This window comes from Fistularia commersonii, chromosome 1, assembly GCF_037954325.1.
Source record: "Fistularia commersonii isolate RoL2024-O1a breed Wild chromosome 1, RoL_Fcom_v1.0, whole genome shotgun sequence".
NCBI lineage: Eukaryota > Metazoa > Chordata > Actinopteri > Syngnathiformes > Fistulariidae > Fistularia > Fistularia commersonii.
In genome coordinates this window covers 29232379-29249843 of record NC_141284.1, presented here as the reverse complement: position 1 = coordinate 29249843, position 17465 = coordinate 29232379, and the positions used below count along the sequence as shown (strand labels likewise).

Genomic DNA, 17465 nt, shown 5'->3' with positions numbered 1-17465 from the left:
CACCGCAGGGTGGTTTACACCGGGGTCTCAAATAAGAAAAAATACAAAGAGTTAAATGTGAGCACCGGAGCCAAAGCGGCAGGTCCGTCTCGCAGGTTCGCAGCGGCCCGGCGGCGCCTGGCGCCGCAGCCTGCAGGTCGGCTGGCTCGCGCCGACACATTTCCCTCCGGTGTCGTCCTCCTCCAAGTCCCAAGGCTCCGGCCACCTGTCCGTCCCGGCGCTTCTAATCTGCTCCGGATCAGATCCAGTCAGTCTTTTTTCAAATTTCCTCTCCACCAGATGACACCCTCCCCATGCACGCGTCCAGCCACCACGTGGGGGAATCTGTGACGGGGGGTTTGAGTGCCGAGGATGCGCGTCACACCATCTGAACGGGCTGTACTTCACGAGTGGGTAAGATTAGCTCACCGCGACCGTTTCAGAAGGGAAGACTTGGGAGTGGAGTTGAGGTGAAGGTCAGAATAAAATAACCAGCATTTCAAAAAGGCCTGGTCCTCTGAAAACAGTTAGTCGGCACAAAACGTCAGCAAACACGGTTATCATTCAAGCTGAGAGGGTGACCCCCGGTGGGAAGCAGGACTCCCCTCCTTCTACTAAAGATCAGATTTGGAGTTTTCTGCGCTCAGGTCATGCGGGGTTTAGCGCCACCTCGTGGCGGGGCTGCAGATTGCAATGTTGTGCATATAAACAGCATATAAACAACATCAGACAAAGATCATAGTTTACGTAACAATGTCAAACATCAGTCTGGCATTCCATCGGAATTCTTCTCACTGTTATAACGGATCTATTCACTGTTTGATTTTAATTTAAGAGATAATCTGTTGAAATGGACTGATTTCACTTTACCGATCGTGATCTCCGGCCTCTATTTGGACAAAGAGATCAAAAGAGATTGAATGACCTACTGAAGCTGAATCTTGACGTTTTAGTTATTTTATTGTCCTATTTTTTCATGCAAATCTGTTATTTGCTCTTTAAACAAGTGTTTCACTCAATATTTCTCACCCTCTTGTTATATGGGTTTATACGTTTATATGTCACGAGTAAGAACCTGTTATGCATTTGGTAAAAAAAAAAAAAAAAAAAAAAACCAACAAAAGCCCTTCATTTAGAAACATTATTGTCTTTTATTCAAGACTTATCATGGATCAGACTTATTTAAACATTATGAGCTGTGTTATTGTTTGTTGGAGGAGCGGTGATATTCCTCTTGTGCAAGATAAACATATTCTAATAAAGAAATAACTGTTAAACTATCAATACAAGCATTTTTCAATGTCTTCAATGTGTGTGTGTGTGTGTGGGGGGGGGAGATATTGTCATATCAATTATCCATTAAAAATATGTAAAAATGCAATCCTATTGGTTTTCCCATGAAATTCATGAAGCAAATATTTTTTGTTTTTGACTTCTTTAGAAATGAATGACGAGCACCAGGATTCCAACTCAACCAGTGGGAAAACTAAAAACATGATCTCAAAAAAGGAGTCTGGTGTAATGAAATATATCACACCTTGCGTTTATTAAACACCGTTTGGTGACCGAGCGACTTCACAACATTGTTTAGCGAGCAGGACGCAAACCTTTCCACGAGGGATCGGTCAGCAAGCGCCGAGACAACGTTGCGTGTCTTCAGCCAGCTGTTTCTTTTCCCTCCATTAGTGTTTCGCCGTTCTTTTCCGACCATCCACAAATAACGGCGTCGGACCAGGTCGTGCCGAGACATCAAAAATAATTAATAACCAGCCGGGACACGAGAGCTCAGTGGACTGCGTGCAGCTTGTAGGAGAAAATACATCTTCAATACATTCATGCATGTATTAAACACATTAAACCCGACCTTTTAACCTCAGTTCATTAGCTCCGTGTATCTGAACGATCCATTTTAAAGTGCTACTTTTCCCCGTGCACAAATTGGAAAAGAATTATCGATAGGGGCCATTTTTATACCACGTAGGGTTTAAGTGCTTTTGTTCGTGTGCGGCTTCAGCGCTCCTTACAACCACCTCGTCTTCGACGTCTTCACCTCCCCGGCCCGTGACCTCCGGCGTTCAGCGGCTGATCTTGAAGACCTCGTCTCCGACCCGCAGGACCCCCGTCTTCTTCACAGAGAGCAGCTGTCCGAACAACGGCGCCGATTTGTAGATGTGCTTCTCGGACGGTTTGCACAGCCGGTAGCTGCGGTGGCATTGGGACGCAAAGTCAGGCCCGATAGCGGGCGGAAACAGGACAACTCAGACATACTCGGTCATGAACATCTCAGGACTCTGCATCTGCGCCGGGACTTTTGACATTTTTATTTCTATTTCCTTTCGTACTATTGCCTCATCCATTGCACCTTCGCCGCAATATTGCATGTGCGTTTGCGTGTGTGTGTGTTGCAGAACAAGCAGAAGCATATGGCGCCCTCTAGTGGTCTGGAGGACCGCTCGCTCACGTGGCTGTTTTTCCAATCACGACACAGTCGATTAATAAATCCACTTTGTCGTTCGAGCGCCAGAATATTTTTTTTTTTTTCCAAGTTCACTTTCATTATCATTCAACGCGGGGGGATGACGATCTCCGAAATGCCCCTTAAAGAGATTAACAAGTAAATATTGTACCTTTTCAGCGTTTCCAGGGGCTCCTTTCTGTTTATGATACCAGTTTCGGGGTCGACGGTGGTGAAAATACACCTGGAAAACAAACCAAAAAACAGAGCGCGGGTTAGATCGCAACCACCGAGCCGCACTCAGACATAGAAACGTTTTGTGTCGCCAACTCCTTTCCGGGCCGGTCTGCCGGAGATGAAACCGCACATGGCGGCGGCCCGGGACTCGCCGAACGGTTGGAATACGCGCCGCATTACCTTCCACACGACATTACACGCTGCAGCCGCACGCCGCCAATCTGGATGAGCTCCCACGAATCCTGAGGAAACAGAGCATTTGGTTGATGAGCTGGGAGATAAAATTAGCCCGAGCCGCTCGCAGCTGAAAAGGGCGAGGTATTAGTCAGCGCGCGGTGCCGTTCTGACTCCTTCTGTTTGGAGATGCACGAAGGCGGCGCGCGGCCCTCCGTCCAACACAGTCTAACAAAGATATAGAGCCGGAGGTGGCCGGGATCCGTACTTCGTCGAAGGCTTCGCAGTCGCTGACGACGATGTTGGGGCGGAAACGTTCGGCGGTCACGTCGCCCTCCAGCTTGCTGCTGAGGTTCCTGACGGAGGCCTCGGACAGAAGCATCACGGGTCCGGCGTCTGGGTACGCCACCTGACGGGGGAGGCGGGGAACCCCACGACAATTATCAGACAGAAAATACAGCCGTGGGTTCGGGACGGGTTTTGTTCCCGTGCCGCAGGGGTCGGGAACCGGTTTGGCCTCAACAAACAGTTTTCTCAAAGGTGTTTTTATCCAGTCTGAAATGAGTTCTATGTTAACGACTCCCGTCCCGGATGATTAACTGTACTTTTATATCTTTCGTGGTATAAAAATGTGGGCCGTGCCAGACTTCTACTTTGATTGATGAGCCAGATTCAAACAATCTCTCGTCAGTAAATCCTCAGATCGCGCCATACACAGCTTCCGTCACCATGGCGACCTGCAAACGCAGCCTTTTGCCGGTTCGGGCCGAGCCGCGGGTCAGAACACGTACCGTGTTTAAGTTGGAGGCGTTTTGAGTTCCATCTGAGCCGAACGGCGGACCTGCAGTTTCCCCTCCAATGACAAACAGACATGACGGGCTGCGGGGGAAATTTACCTGATCGGGCGAGAAGGGAGGCTCGCTCTCCATCGGCCTCCTGGTCTGCATCTGGGGCTCGAAGTGCACCAGGCGAAAGGTTTTACCCGCCGCGAGGTACCGGCTCAGCCAGAGAGACGCCTCTGCGCCGCAGTCTCGGCCCTGGATGTCGGCACCGAACACCCTGCGGCCAAAACACAAGCGTCGGAGCGAAAGGAGAACGACCTTCTTATTGACTGCGGATTTTAAAGTTGGATTATTCCCTGAAGAGCTTCACATTCTATCCGATTCAATGTCTTCATAGTTTTTGGAATTGTTTTTGCTTTATTTATTTGAGGATTGTCTTGCTTCCTTGATAACTCAAAGGGGAACAAAACAAATCCATGAAGTGATTTCGATATTTTACACACACGTGAATCTACAGTTAAAACCAAATATCGATCTTTTAACAGCGGTGTGAGATCCCGAAGCCGAACCTGCAGTTGAGGACGGGGTTTTCGGGCTGTGTGATTGGAAAACTCAGCTCCTCCATGCCGGGTCCGTTCAGACACACCTTCCTCCCCGTGCAGGTCAGAGAGACCAGCACCAGCCGGGGTTCCTGCCGGCCCGTCACCATGTGACCGTCCTCCGTCACCACCAGCCAGTGCCTGCCGGTCAAACGCCAGTCACTTCCTGCGGCCTCCGGGTCCGAAATGCCAAACTCTCACACTTCCGGCAAAGTCAACACGGGCGTTACGAAAAGGAAAGGGAGCGGACGACATCGCGACCGAATCGTGCTGAAATCCCAGGTTTGCATCTCGGGTTGGACTTTCCCGATCGGGGGTCATTTAAGCGGGAACCTGGCCGAGAAATTAAAACAGATGTTTGTTTCCTTCATCAGTTTTTCCTGGGATGAATCTTCACTGCGATACAGACTTGGGTTACGTCCCCTCTTAGCGTCAACACGCTTCGCAGTTTATGTTACTTACTTCATTGTTATCTTAAATGGCAGAAAGTTCAGAGGAGTTTCTCTATGGAGCTGCAGATGTGACGAGAAACCGTCCAGGTAGGAGTTAAAAACAACTGACGATGACAACCAAGACCTTACTTTCCAAATTGTATTTCTAACGGTGCTTTGTTTGTTTGTTTAGAAGTTTATTAGGACAGTGTACAAATACATTAAGCACAGAGGCAGAGATGTTTGTACCAGATTATAGCTCATAGCTAATTTCCATCTGTAGTCCTGGGCAATACAAATATAAAACTGTATAAAATAGACAATATATATATAAAATATACAGATAAAATAACTATAAAATATATAAACAGGCAATAAAATATGTATTTTGCAAGTTGAAAGTGCTATTGTTGTGATATTGTTACTTTGGTCATCCGGGGGCCATCAGATGTTACCTTCTGGGTAACATCTGATCTCTTTGCATTTAACTGATCTGACAGAAGGCTTTGGCTTATTTTTTTCCCAATATATTTTCTTGATAACTTTAATTTGAGCGCCGACGTCTCTATTTCACAGCACTGACGGTTGGTGTCGCGTCATCGCTCCTCCTCCAGGTGCATCCTGGGATGTGCAGTTTTCACGTCCCGGTGTGCGTGAACGGAAACCACCACGGTCACCCCGCACGCTAAACGTCCCACGGGACTTTTTTTTTCCTTTTATGACAGCTTTGATACCGTTCGCCATGGGCTTTTCACGCCGTCACTCACCGATCCCGCAGCTCCCCGCACGCCAGGCCGAGCGGGCGGCACTCCGCCGCGGACACCGACAGCGCTTTGCCGGACTTGAGGGGGTGGACGAGGAGCTGCGACACGACTCCCACTCGGACCAGTTTTTCTGGCGTCCTAAAGTATTTATATCCGAGTCCCAGCCCCAGCGCGGCGGCCGCGACGAGCACGGCGGTTTTGTTGTGCGCCAAAGCGCCGGCCAGCGTTTCTCTCCCGGCCATCGAGACGGAGAGCAAAGTTTGTGCGCCCGAAGCTCCGCCCCGTCCAGTGGACTTCTACCGGACAGGCCACGCCCCCTGGCTACACCACGCCCCCGGACAGGCCACGCCCCCAGACAGACTCCGCCCACAAACGTTAAACTTCCGGTTCGAAAAATCTGTTTCCCGGCAAAAAAAAAAAAAAAATTAAAAAAAGACAACATACACTTCTATCTCGTCTAACTCTCATCATAATGAATGGAAAACGTTTAAGAATAAGAATAAGAATAAGAATAAGAATAAGAATAAGAATAAGAATAAGAATAATGTAGCCGAGTTATTGGGGGAAGTGGCCTGATTCAATGAATCCACAAAACAATTAAAGCGAAGACTCCAGAGCTCTCTGGGGTAACGATCCCGTCTCTTTTTATTCTTGTTCAAGTCCGTTGCACCGTCAGTTTTCCAAACCCGCAGCATGCCACACTGCCGCCCTCTCTTAGGGTTTCACAATAAGAGCCCTAAGCATCTATTGTGGTTACTGCTTACAATCGGAACAAGAAAAGAAAGATATGCTACATTAAGAATAAGAATAAGAATAAGAACAACTTTATTTATCCTGAAGGAAATTGTTGTGCCAGAGTTTCAAGTAAAACATAACAATAATAAATCTTCTTCTTCTTCTTTCGGCTTTTCCCTTCAGGTGTTGCCACAGCGAGTCAACCTTCTCCATCTCACCCTATTCTCTGGATCCTCCTCTCTCACACCAACTACCTTCATATCTTCTCTCACGACGTCCATAAATCTTCTCTTTGGTCTTCCTCCAGACCTCTTGCCTGGCAGCTCCAATTCCAGCATCCGTCTACCAATATATTCTCTATCCCTCCTCTGTCCATGACCCAACCATCTCAGTCTGGCTTCTCTGACCTTCTCTCCAAAACATCGAACATGTGCCGTTCCTCTGATGGACTCATTCCTGATCCTCTCCATCCTGGTCACTCCCAAAGAGAACCTCAGCATCTTCATCTCTGCAACCTCTAGTTCTGCCTGCTGTCTTTTGGTCATTGGAACAGTTTCTAGTCCATCCAGCATCGCTGGTCTCACCACTGTCTTGTACACCTTTCCTTTGAATAACTTTATTTATCTCGAAGGAAATTGTTGTGCCAGAGTTTCAAGTAAAACATAACAATAATAAATAATTGGAGAAATTGTATGAGCAGTAAAAAAAAAGGGGGGAGAAAAAAAAGTCAAGTGTGTCTGTAATGTTATCAACCCATGATGGGTGAAACCAGTTTACCACCCAAACAATTGTTTAAGCTGTACCGATTTTGCTGATATACATGAATTAATTCATGAGCATGTCACTCTGATTGTAACTAAGTATATAGGAAACTATCAGATACAAATTAAATGTTGGTTTTTCCCAAACATCAAACCCTGTATCAAATCTGCACAGATTTTTTGATTTACTCATGTTTGAAGCATCTTCTTCTCCTTTGGTCTTTTCCCTTCAGGGTCTCCACAGTGAGTCCACCTCCTCCATCCAACCCTGTTCTCTGGATCCTCCTCTCTCACACCAACTACCTTCATATCCTCTCTCTCCACGTCCATCCATCTTCTCCTTGGTCTTCTTCTAGACCTCCGATTCCAGCATCCATCTACCAATATAGTCCCATCATTTATCATTTATTCATTGTAAATTAGTTAACACTTTAAAAATTGCACTTTGAGCAGAACACAGTGAAAAACCCTGTGAATAGATCAAGTGTCCAACACAGCAAGTGACATTTTTGCAACGTCATGTTTTCACAAATCTCATCTTTTCAGGTGTCACCTGAATGTCCAGATTGGAAAAATTTGATCAGGAAGAAAAGGTCAGTCTTGGCACTTCTCTCATTTTGTTGTCCATCACCACAGTCATTGTTGCCTTCTTCTTTTCTGTAAATGAAGAACATGGGGTGTTAATAGTGATAGTAATGTTGTGAGGATTATTTGGATATATCATGGCGGGACAAGGAAAGATACAGAATGCCAGAATAACACAACACAGTGCTACTTTAGAGTGCAATTTCCTGTCCGAGGGAAACAAAGGGAGCGATGTAAGTCATCAGCGCTCTCCAAGGGAAAAGAAGAGAAGGCGGGGGCGGGAAATATCCTGTGGAGGTTCCAAACTTCCTGCCGACCCGCGGCCGCTCGCTCGCCGCTTCCCCCCGGACGCATGTGACGCTTGAAGGAGGAGCTGGAAGAGCTAACGGGCGCTGCTACTTTTTCAGTCGATATGTATAAATGTATATATCTATATATATATATATGTGAAATAGGTTGTTTTTTTTTTTCTTTTGTTTTTTTTCAAAGTCATCTTTCAATGACACATTCAGGGGATTGAAATAATAATCTATCCTTTATTAATCCCCATGGGTAAAGTGTTGGTCCTCAGTGAAGCCATCATGGCTGAACATGAGCAGGAGGCTGCAGAGGAGCAGCCACCGCTTCAATGTGTTGCTCAGCAACGCTCCGACACGCCGGGAGGAGCCGGGAATCCAACCAGGAATGTTCACTTCCAAAGGCGATTGCCGAGCCTCCTGCGCCACGCCGCCTCCATGGCGTTTCTACCATGGTCCTAATGTACTAAAAATTGTAAAAATAATAAAAGATGATTAATAATATCACAGACAACAGCACGTTATGATACAGGGGTGGTCCACGGTGCAGGCTTTGAGTCCGTGGGGGTCTGTAGCCCTCGCCACAGCCTGGGAATGTTTAAAACAGTGTGCGATCCTCCTTGAGGACTGACTCCGAGTCTCTGAGTCTCTGAATCTCCAAGTATCTGAGTCTCCGAGTCTCTGAGTCTCTGAGTCTCTGAATCACTGAGTCTTTGAATCTCTGAGTCTCTGAGTCTTCAAATCTCCAAGTCTCTGAGTCTCTGAGTCCCTGAGTCTCTGAAACTAGGAGTCAGTTAGTCTCTGAGTCGCCGAGTCTCCGAGTCTCTGAGCCGCTGATGAACCTGCTCCACACAGTCCTACTTTGCACCTTCTGAACTCGGAACAAACTTTCATCGGCTTTGTTTGCTCTGCGAGGGGAAAGAAAACAAGCCCAAAAGCTCTGGCACTTCAGCAGAGGCTCTCTCACATGCATGCTCACACACACACACACACACACACACACACACACACACATGTCCGCTCAGGGTTGTGACTTGTAGGCTTCAAGTACCTGTTTTGCATTTGCATACTTTGTATGTCAAAGTCTTGGCTAACATTGTTTCTCCTCAGTGAAGCCCAGAAGAATGTGGGGAAACATATTTAGAGGGAAAGAACTTTAATAAGATCAAGTGAAAAGGATCAAACCGAACCGGCCCGAGCTTCCACAGTCTGTTTGCTGGCTGCGCCACCTGACGGACACAATCTTTTGAAACCCCGCGAGCGGTGACGTAATGGCGCCGCCGACCTTCTCGGGGGAACTATTTCTGTCCTTGACACAGATACCCGGGTCCGAGGCCCGAGTATAAACAGCAGATGCTCCGGACGCGGGGGGTCAATACAGGGATTTGTCGAGTGGATGCTCCTTCTGTTTCGGTTCTGAGAGCGTCTAATGGCCGGAGGCTGATCTCGGGGCGCCCGGCCAGGCCTCGCCAGCTGGTTTGATGTTGCGGTGGCACACACATTTTGGATAACAAGATATAATTAGTCCGTTCATTCTCTGCAAGGCGTGCAGGGCGGTCCGGCCCGTGTGGCTCATCCTCGCTCGTCCCTGGCGTATTATCTGTTTAGTCATTGGCTCGCCGCGAGCCCCGGTCCGGTTCAGGCGGACGGGCGAAGCCGTCCTGGCGATGAACGTAACGCGCTCCAGAACTCAGAGTTGGACGGTGGGTCTTTTATTTGTGGGTCTTTTTTTTTTTCTTTTTTTTTTGGATGCCGTCTTTCTTTTGAGCAAAAGTTCTTGCGGGTTTTTTATGACTTTTATTCCCATTTCTATCAGGGAGCTCCACACCGGCCGTCAGAACTGGGAAAGCGTCTGGAGGAGGGCTGAAGCGTCTTCAAGTGAACACATTTGAGAAGATTTTTCAACAAGAAACCCCGTTTAAACTCAAACTCTTGCTAGTTTCTGGCAGGAATGGGATTTTCTTTGGTTTAAAAATAACTTTGGTGATTTAATTTTCTTGTGAGTTTGATTTTTTAAACCGCTACAACAAAGATAGTGAGATAAGACAAATATCAACTTAAAATAAAACCGAACGTTTCTCCCCGTGCAGCCGACATACTTTATCATTTCAGCGAAATCAGACAAAGCAGCTTCTTCCGGTTCTTTCGAATCTCGTGCGTCCCGTCGCCGCGGAGGTCCTCGGTTCACCACGAGCAGTTTGGCATAAAGTTTGCCATTAAAAAGGAAAACCGAACAGGTAATCCATTACACGAGTTCCAAAAAGCAGAATAACATGATGCTGCCAGAGTATTATTGGAAGACAATCATTCTGTAGAATTTGCCATTTTTGTGGGTGAGCTCAACAACAGGGACAGGCTTTGTGTTTGCTTCGGTCCTGTGTGTGTGTGTTTGTGTGTGTGTGTGTGTGTGTGGGCGTGCGTGTGTGGTGTGCATGTGTGTGTGTGTGTGTGTGTGTGTGATGATGGAGACTATATGTTCTGCCACAAACTGACACACCGTCACTCTGAAGCCGTGACTAACCTGCTGTAGGTCGTCCGGAACTGGACCTCAGACAAGCTCCCCAGGTGGGACCATCTGGGCCGGCCGGGCTTTTCTATACGTTCTGCTGCTTTTTCTGGCCCGCCTCATGTTTCCGAGCTGCCGGAGCCCAGCGAGAGAGCAGCCGCTCCCCGATGTCTCGTGTGGAAATTAATTTTAGAAGGCTTGCATGTGGATTACGATAATTATAGCCGATGATTAGTCGAAGGGAAAACGACAATAAAACCCAAAAGCTGCTATGCGGGTCACAGTCGTTGACATTTTTTGGAGTGATTAGAGCCGGTCGGTGAGTTTATAAGCGTGAGGCGGTGATTTTGTTTAAAATCGGTGTAGTTATGGCTAAAATGGTGACAGAAAAATGACTCGCTGCCTAACATTCATCCTTTATGGTCTTTTTTGAATGCTTTTCCTCATTTTCATTGAATTCTATTCCTTTGCCCTCATCCGTGTTGTTTTCAAAGACGATGCTGTACAGCAGGTCACCGGGATGGATATCTTGCTGGGTAAAGAAAACATCGCTTGGGTCGATGTCTTACGATTGACACGTTCTCTGAGATTTCATCAAAATGTGCCAAAAGATGCTTTTCAGTGAAGGTCGGTGTTACTCGGAGCCGCGCACGCGCACGTCAGTGAATCCTCGGTGGGGGGAATGTTTCGGCTTCTGCGTACATTCCAGTAAAAAAGGAAATATCTAAAAGAATGATTTGCTGGCGGTCAGAGTCTGTGGAGGCATGATGGCCTCCGATCGACGGGCAGATTCTGATCGGCGGTGCAAAAGAGGTAAAACCCTCCCATCCGCTCGCTGCAACGCCTGCTAAAGACACCCCGAGTCCCGTTTGACCTAGATGCGACTGGAACGGCTCCGTTCGCCCGAAATCCGAAACGCCCGTTTGCCCGCCGTCGGCCTGAGAGTCGTCTCTCCTGCTCGGCGGGTCGCCGGGCCGAACCCGGCTGACACCGGGCCGGAGGTCAGACGTAACCCGGGCGTTCACAACTTCATTCTGGCCAATTTAGAGACTTCAAGGAATCTGCGGACTGTTTTTGACGTGTGGGAGCAAAACAAGGAAGACGCCATGAGGGCGGGACAAGAACATAGAGAACCCGGACACAATTCAACCCAGAACCTGCTCGCGGCAAAACCAGCGCCTTCGTCAAGGTTTGGCTCACAAACTTCTCGCTGCTGTATCTTGGGGTCGGACGCAGAAACAGGAGAAGCCGCGCCGCCAGAGTACAACACTATGATGCATTTGTGCATTGATTAATTAGTCCGGTAGTTTTGTAATGTTATTGCAGCCGCCGTCCAAACTTATTTCTTGGTACGTTCCATTTCCCTCAATTTCCAAAAAGCAAGAATAATGATTTTGTAATTTTGCTAAATCATCTGATTTGCAATCTGAGACATCCGTCAAACCTCGCCGCAAACTTTCCGGTCTCCCGTCATTCAGAAATATTTGACAGCAATCAGAAAAGACGAGAACTCCCCCGCCTCCTCCTCCGCCAGAGAGGACGTGCGAGCCGACGAACCTTCGAATACAATTTAAATACAACGATGGCGGCGCCGACAAAGGTTTGCCGTCTTGCCAAGTTTGGACAACTTTTCATGATTTGCTTCTTCGTAAGCGTTTCGATCCGGTTTCTGTATCCTCAGTGGCGGCTCGGCTCTCCACCCCAGTGGCGGCTCCGCTCTCCACCCCAGCGCCCACTGACGAGTAAAGAGCTAAAGTCCCGCCCAGATGGAAACCCTGAGGATCGACAGCGACCGTGAAGCTGCTCGCCGTGCTTTTGCTCCAGTAAGAGGCTTCCACTAGATCTTTTATCAAGAGAAGACAACGGCCGGTGAAGATCTCCCGGAGTCCCCCTGCGCCCCCCTGACCCCCCGACCCCCCCGACCCGCCGGAGCTCCTCGCATTGTAGGGAACCTCAGCGACCGGCGGCGAGGACGCCCACGAGGCCCGCTGGAGGGCCTGAATCATTTCGGCACAAGTGCTTCGTCACGGCGCTGAGCAAAGACCACGTGGTGTGTGTGTGTGTGTGTGTGTGTGTGTGTGTGTGTGTGTGTGTGTGTGTTCCTGAGTGTGTACTCGTGATCATTGTAGTTCTTTACTGATACAGATTTTTTCCCTCCTTCTCAACTTTCCACGTTACATAATTTAGCACTTTGTGACTGATTACCAGAAGAGGTAGCAACACCGGTGAGTCAGGTGAAGGTGCAGGGTTTGTGTGGGTGTGTGTGTGTGGGTGTGTGTGTGTGTGCATGTGTGTGTGTGTGTGTGTGTGTCAGAGTCACCATGTGAGTGTAAGGCAACTTAAAAGTGCTGCATTAGTCACCGCTCTGCTGGACTGAGCCAGAAAAATTCGAAAATGCTAAAAATAACATAAAATTTCATTTTGTTCCTTTCTGGCTTTAAATGTAATTATTGCTGTCGTATCGTTTAAGATGTGAAAATAGTAAAAATCTAAAGAAACCAGCCTGCCAGTTCACTTCCTGCTTTCTTATTTTCTCGCTGATGTTTTTCTTCCTTCTTTATTTATGATTTTGTCTGCCTTGCTTGTTGAAAATCAAACTACAAAAAATAGAATAATATAAAGCAACCAAAACAACTTCTGAAGACAAATGTAAGAATCTCAAATGAGATAAAAAGTTGTTGTTTTTTTTTTTAACTTTTCATTGTATTGTGTAAAAAAAAATCTCTTGAACTTATTTTTATAATTTCCTGGCAACTTAGTTGAAGCTATTCTTCTTTGCCTGAAAAAATGACATCAAATTAAACAAACGCAAAATCTAAATAATACTTAAATAAACAAAACTTTTATTTAAAAAAAACCTGCTGGATCCGGTAGTGGAACAGTTAAACTGCTTCTCTCCTCAGCCGCGCCGGCGACTTACGGCCCGTCACGGGACGCCGATGTTGCCGGCGCGACCTTTGACCCTTGACCTCGAACGCATGGCTGGAAAGTCCGGCGTTCCAGCCGACGCATGCGCCGCCTTGCGCCGCCTTGCGCCGCCTTGCGCCGCCTTGCGCCGCCTTGCGCCGCCTTGCGCCCGCCTTGCGCCGCCTTGCGCCGCCTTGCCTTCAAACCTGGCCGAAAAAAACCTCGGCTACGCAAACGCAGGTCACGGCGCCTGCGCACACGTGCACGAGCGTTCATTTCTCCCTGGCGTTTGAGACGATTTAGCACCGATTGCTTTGAGCGGTCCGGCCCCCCCGCCCCAGCCTTCTGTGGTTGAGGTTCTCTAGACGGAGCTGCGCCTCTTGAAGACCCTGAAGGGGGACAGGAAGTGGAGCCCCGACGCGATGGAGCCGACGCCGGCGCAGCGGCGCGGGCCGCACACGCAGCCCGTGGACGCCGGCTCGGCGTAGAGCGCGTCCCGCGGCAGGTAGGGGTCGGAGAGGGCGAGCTCCGGGGGGGTTCCCGGCGAGCCGCGGGCGCCGTCTTTGCTGCGGTACCACAGGCAGGAGCAGATGGTCTGGAAGTGGAGCACCTCGGTGTAGGCGCCGTGTAAGTCCCGCGCCTCGGCCGGACCGGCGCGCGGCGCGAGCGGCACCAGGCGCGCCGCCTCCCCGCCGAAAGTCTTCCCCGCGGCCGCCTTCCGCTCGGCGTCCCGCGCCTCGTCCTCCGCGTTGATGGTGAGGAAGCGCAGCACCACCAGGTTGAGGAAGGCGCCGATCACCGTCAGGCCCGTCAGGATGTAGACGAAGCAGAAGGCCACGTAGCGCGGGTGGCGCTGCAGCGCGTCGTCCCGCTGCAGCGCCACGTAGTCCCCGAAGCCGATGGTGGTCAGCGTGATGAAGCAGTAGTAGAAGGCGTGCAGGAAGCTCCAGCCCTCGCTGCGGGAGAACGCCGCCGCGCCCACGCACAGCGTGCTCAGGCAGGAGAAGAAGCCCACGGCCACCATGTTGGCCATGGAGACCTCGGTGTGGCGCAGGCCCACGCACCTCTTGGCCTGGTGCAGCAGGTGCCGGACCAGCGTGTTGATCCGCTCGCCGAGGCTCTGGAACATCACCAGGGTGAGCGGGATCCCCAGGAGGGCGTAGAACATGCAGAACACCTTCCCCGAGTCCGTGCTGGGGGCGGCGTGGCCGTAACCTTTGCACACACACACACACACACACACGCACACGTCACACACACGTCACACTCTTGCGATCAGCTGATCGGATGAAAGAGGTTGACGCTTGAGGAGGGGATCCTTCCGCACGCCTTCCTGACTGACATATTGTCACACAACATGCAAACTGAAAATAAATAACTCGATCAATCGACCAGATGGCTCAGAGACATGACCTAAAAATGTGGTGGGGAAAAAAAAAGATAAATGAAATTAAGCAGAAAAAAGGGTTAAAAAGTCAGTAAAATTGATTATTTAAGAAAAATTAAATTAAACCTAAAAAACAGGACTATTGAAAGATAAATGTTTGCAAATCACTGTAATTTAAAAGATAAGGCTAAAACGTCGCGCCTCCCAAAAAGACAAGAAACGTAAAATGTAAAAAAAAATCACCCAATTTAAGAGGAAAGCAAAAAAAACAAACATTTATAAAGACTTTGTCTAAAAGCAGTGAAAGGGTTTGAGTCTTGATTTGAGATGACTTTCTACAAATGAACACGTAATCACTTTATTAAATGTCTCTGTGATTCAATGCAGATCCGGGAAAAATAAACCTCAAGGGATCCATTTGGCAACACAGGGGTTAATTTACCGTCCATTTTTTAATTAATTGATTATAAGCATTTTGTTTAATGAATGTCACCCAAATTCGTACCCGATTTTTCGGAAGATTTCTTGTTGACGTCGATGTTAATTTAAGATCGGTATCAGTAAATATTGGGTCATCGAGTGCAAATATCAGAATCGGAATACACTTCGCTTATCCCCGAGGGGAAATCGGACAACGTATTTTTTGCTAACACATATGTGGGAGGGTTCAGTGAGTAAATAGTTTAAAATAAATAAAAAGTTTGAAAAATCCCCCCCGGGAAAAATGGAAATCTTCTAAATGTCCAGCTTTTTTTTTTTAACCTCAAATTAAAATGGCAAATATAAATTCATCGATAAGTAAGCCAACATTCCTTACTTATTTGCAGTGCTTATGTCCTCTATTGTAAGTCGCTTTGGATAAAAGCGTCTGCCAAATGTAATGTGATGTAATTTGATGTAATGTAATGTAATCATCGTGGGAAGAAAGACCCCCGACTATTTCAAAATGAAAAATGAGTTAAAAAGAGGAAAAAAGGCTGAGCAGAAATGACTGTCACCGACAGCAGCTCGGAACACATTTTCCAGACTATTTGCATCCGCAAACAGACGAGCCTCACGATTCAGCTTTTCCAACTTGAAACGTCAAGTTGCGGAGCTGTACCCCCCCGCCCCCCCCCTCGCCGGGGTCACCCACCTATGGTCGTGATCACCGTGATGGCAAAGTAGAAGGAGCCGGCGAACCTCCACTGCACCCCCGCCTTGTGCGGCTTGAGCTGCAGCACCACCTGCTCCAGCTCCTCCAAGCCCGTCCTGCTCAGGTTGTACCTCCGCATCAGCTCGGACCTCCTGGCGTCCAGCCTCCTCTTGTGCGCCTCCTCCTGCCGGGACTCCAGGCTCTGGAACACGGCGGCTCCCACCACCAGGTAGGTGAGGATGCTGACGATGAGGGCGAGGGTTCGCGCGTTCTGCCTCTTCATCCTCTCACGCGCTCCTTCCTTCCTTCCTTCCTTCCTTCCTTCCTTCCTTCCTTCCCCCTCTTTTTTTTCCGATTCCGCAGCCGAGCCGATCTTTCTCCGGATCCGGCAGAGGAGAGTTTGGAGACGGAGCCGTTCTCTCGGCACCTCCCCCTCAGCACAGTTGGGGTCGCTACTGTATTTGGATTATTTGTCACCGGTTTATATTTAGAGGCTGCAAAAAAAAAGTAGTCATTAAACGGTAATAACAGGGCGATCCCGCAGATTCTCATCCAGGCTTCCTTCTGGCGCTCGCCTTCTCTTCCGATGTGGCCGGGTCGGGCTCCCGGATCAAATGTTGACCCAGGAGCTATTTAAACAAACTTAGACGCTCGACCGGCTTCACAAGTTGTCTGGCAACCGGGGGGACGGCCATCTTTTCTCCTCCGGGTAAATATTTAAAAGACGCCGCCTTCCTGGCAGCATCCGAAGACACTGAGAGGGAAGTCGGCAATAAATGGCAAATTTAGAGACGGAGACAGAAAGGTGGATAGAAATTAAAAACTCAGTTCACCTTTTTCACAAAATGAATGGATTTAACACACAAATATCAATACCATATATGTTGTGTGTGTGAGTGTACGCACATATACATATATACGCACACGGTATATAAACACATACATTATTGACATCTCATCTCACACACACACAAAGTGTTTGTTGTCATGCGCGGAGAGGGAATGTGTTTCCCTTTCCAATGGAATTCTAACTATCATTTCCACAGTGCAAGGTAGGAGATTATACTTTGTTGTGATGCCATATTTTATTTATTCATTCATTTTCCCCTAAGTATAGCAGATATAATTGACTGGAACTTTACAATTATACATCCCACACCTATGTGTGTGTGTGTGTGTGTGTGTGTGTGTGTGTGTGTGTGTGTGTGTGTGTGTGCGCCCCTTTTATTTGTCCCTCTGGGAAAAATGCATCGATTTGAATTTAATGGAAGATGCACCATCGCACCCAAATGCCTGAAACTTAAAGATAAACCTAAATGAATCAAATGAAACAAAGGGAATAAATTCATCTACATGTGGGTGCTGTTGAGTCTCTGGGTTCCCCGCCGGTCCGGAAGCCCTTCGCTCACATGACACACACCAAAAATGTTTCCATAAGCAAATATTGAGAAGGCACGTCGTTGCGCCGTCATAAAAACACAGGAGAGCGGAAAGGAGGCCAGATGTTTGCGATTCTTGACACGTGATCGGATTTGATACGACGCCGATATCCTGGAAATGCGGGCGGATCGAAGGACGGCCCTCCGGCGTCCTCGGCTCCGAGGGTAAATATTTGAATTCAAAGAGAAACGGCAGGAAATCCGCAGTAAAAAAAAGTCATAACGGGCGATAAAAGTCGTCCAGAAAGTCCTCCTGACGTTTACCGGAAACCTCGGCAGAGTAAACCATACAC

General features: G+C 48.3%; 2 protein-coding genes across 2 annotated transcripts; both read right to left on the bottom strand.

Annotated features, from left to right (window-relative positions):
• Nucleotides 1-1500: 1500 nt before the first annotated feature.
• marc1 (mitochondrial amidoxime reducing component 1) lies at nucleotides 1501-5696 on the bottom strand. The gene is made up of 7 exons (XM_086163021.1): nucleotides 5425-5696; nucleotides 4197-4367; nucleotides 3742-3904; nucleotides 3114-3254; nucleotides 2852-2913; nucleotides 2607-2678; nucleotides 1501-2181 (listed from the first exon to the last, which is right to left on the bottom strand). The coding sequence occupies exons 1-7, from the start codon at nucleotides 5661-5663 to the stop codon at nucleotides 2055-2057; spliced, it is 975 nt and encodes a 324-aa protein (XP_086019147.1). The 5' UTR covers nucleotides 5664-5696; the 3' UTR covers nucleotides 1501-2054.
• A 7720-nt stretch (nucleotides 5697-13416) lies between these two features.
• On the bottom strand, nucleotides 13417-16245 carry kcnk3b (potassium channel, subfamily K, member 3b). The gene is made up of 2 exons (XM_086162890.1): nucleotides 15734-16245; nucleotides 13417-14426 (listed from the first exon to the last, which is right to left on the bottom strand). Exons 1-2 carry the CDS (start codon nucleotides 16014-16016, stop codon nucleotides 13573-13575), a joined length of 1137 nt encoding a protein of 378 aa, XP_086019016.1. The 5' UTR covers nucleotides 16017-16245; the 3' UTR covers nucleotides 13417-13572.
• Nucleotides 16246-17465: the final 1220 nt, after the last annotated feature.

Coding starts and splice junctions, on each gene's coding strand:
- marc1 (XM_086163021.1), bottom strand. CDS start 5,663: ATGGCCGGGAGAGAAACGCTGGCCGGCGCTTTGGCGCACAACAAAACC. Junction 4,368..5,424: donor TGCGGGGAGCTGCGGGATCG/GTGAGTGACGGC, acceptor TTTGACCGGCAG/GCACTGGCTGGTGGTGACGG. Junction 3,255..3,741: donor CTCCCTTCTCGCCCGATCAG/GTAAATTTCCCC, acceptor CTCCCCCGTCAG/GTGGCGTACCCAGACGCCGG.
- kcnk3b (XM_086162890.1), bottom strand. CDS start 16,016: ATGAAGAGGCAGAACGCGCGAACCCTCGCCCTCATCGTCAGCATCCTC. Junction 14,427..15,733: donor CACGGTGATCACGACCATAG/GTGGGTGACCCC, acceptor GTGTGTGCAAAG/GTTACGGCCACGCCGCCCCC.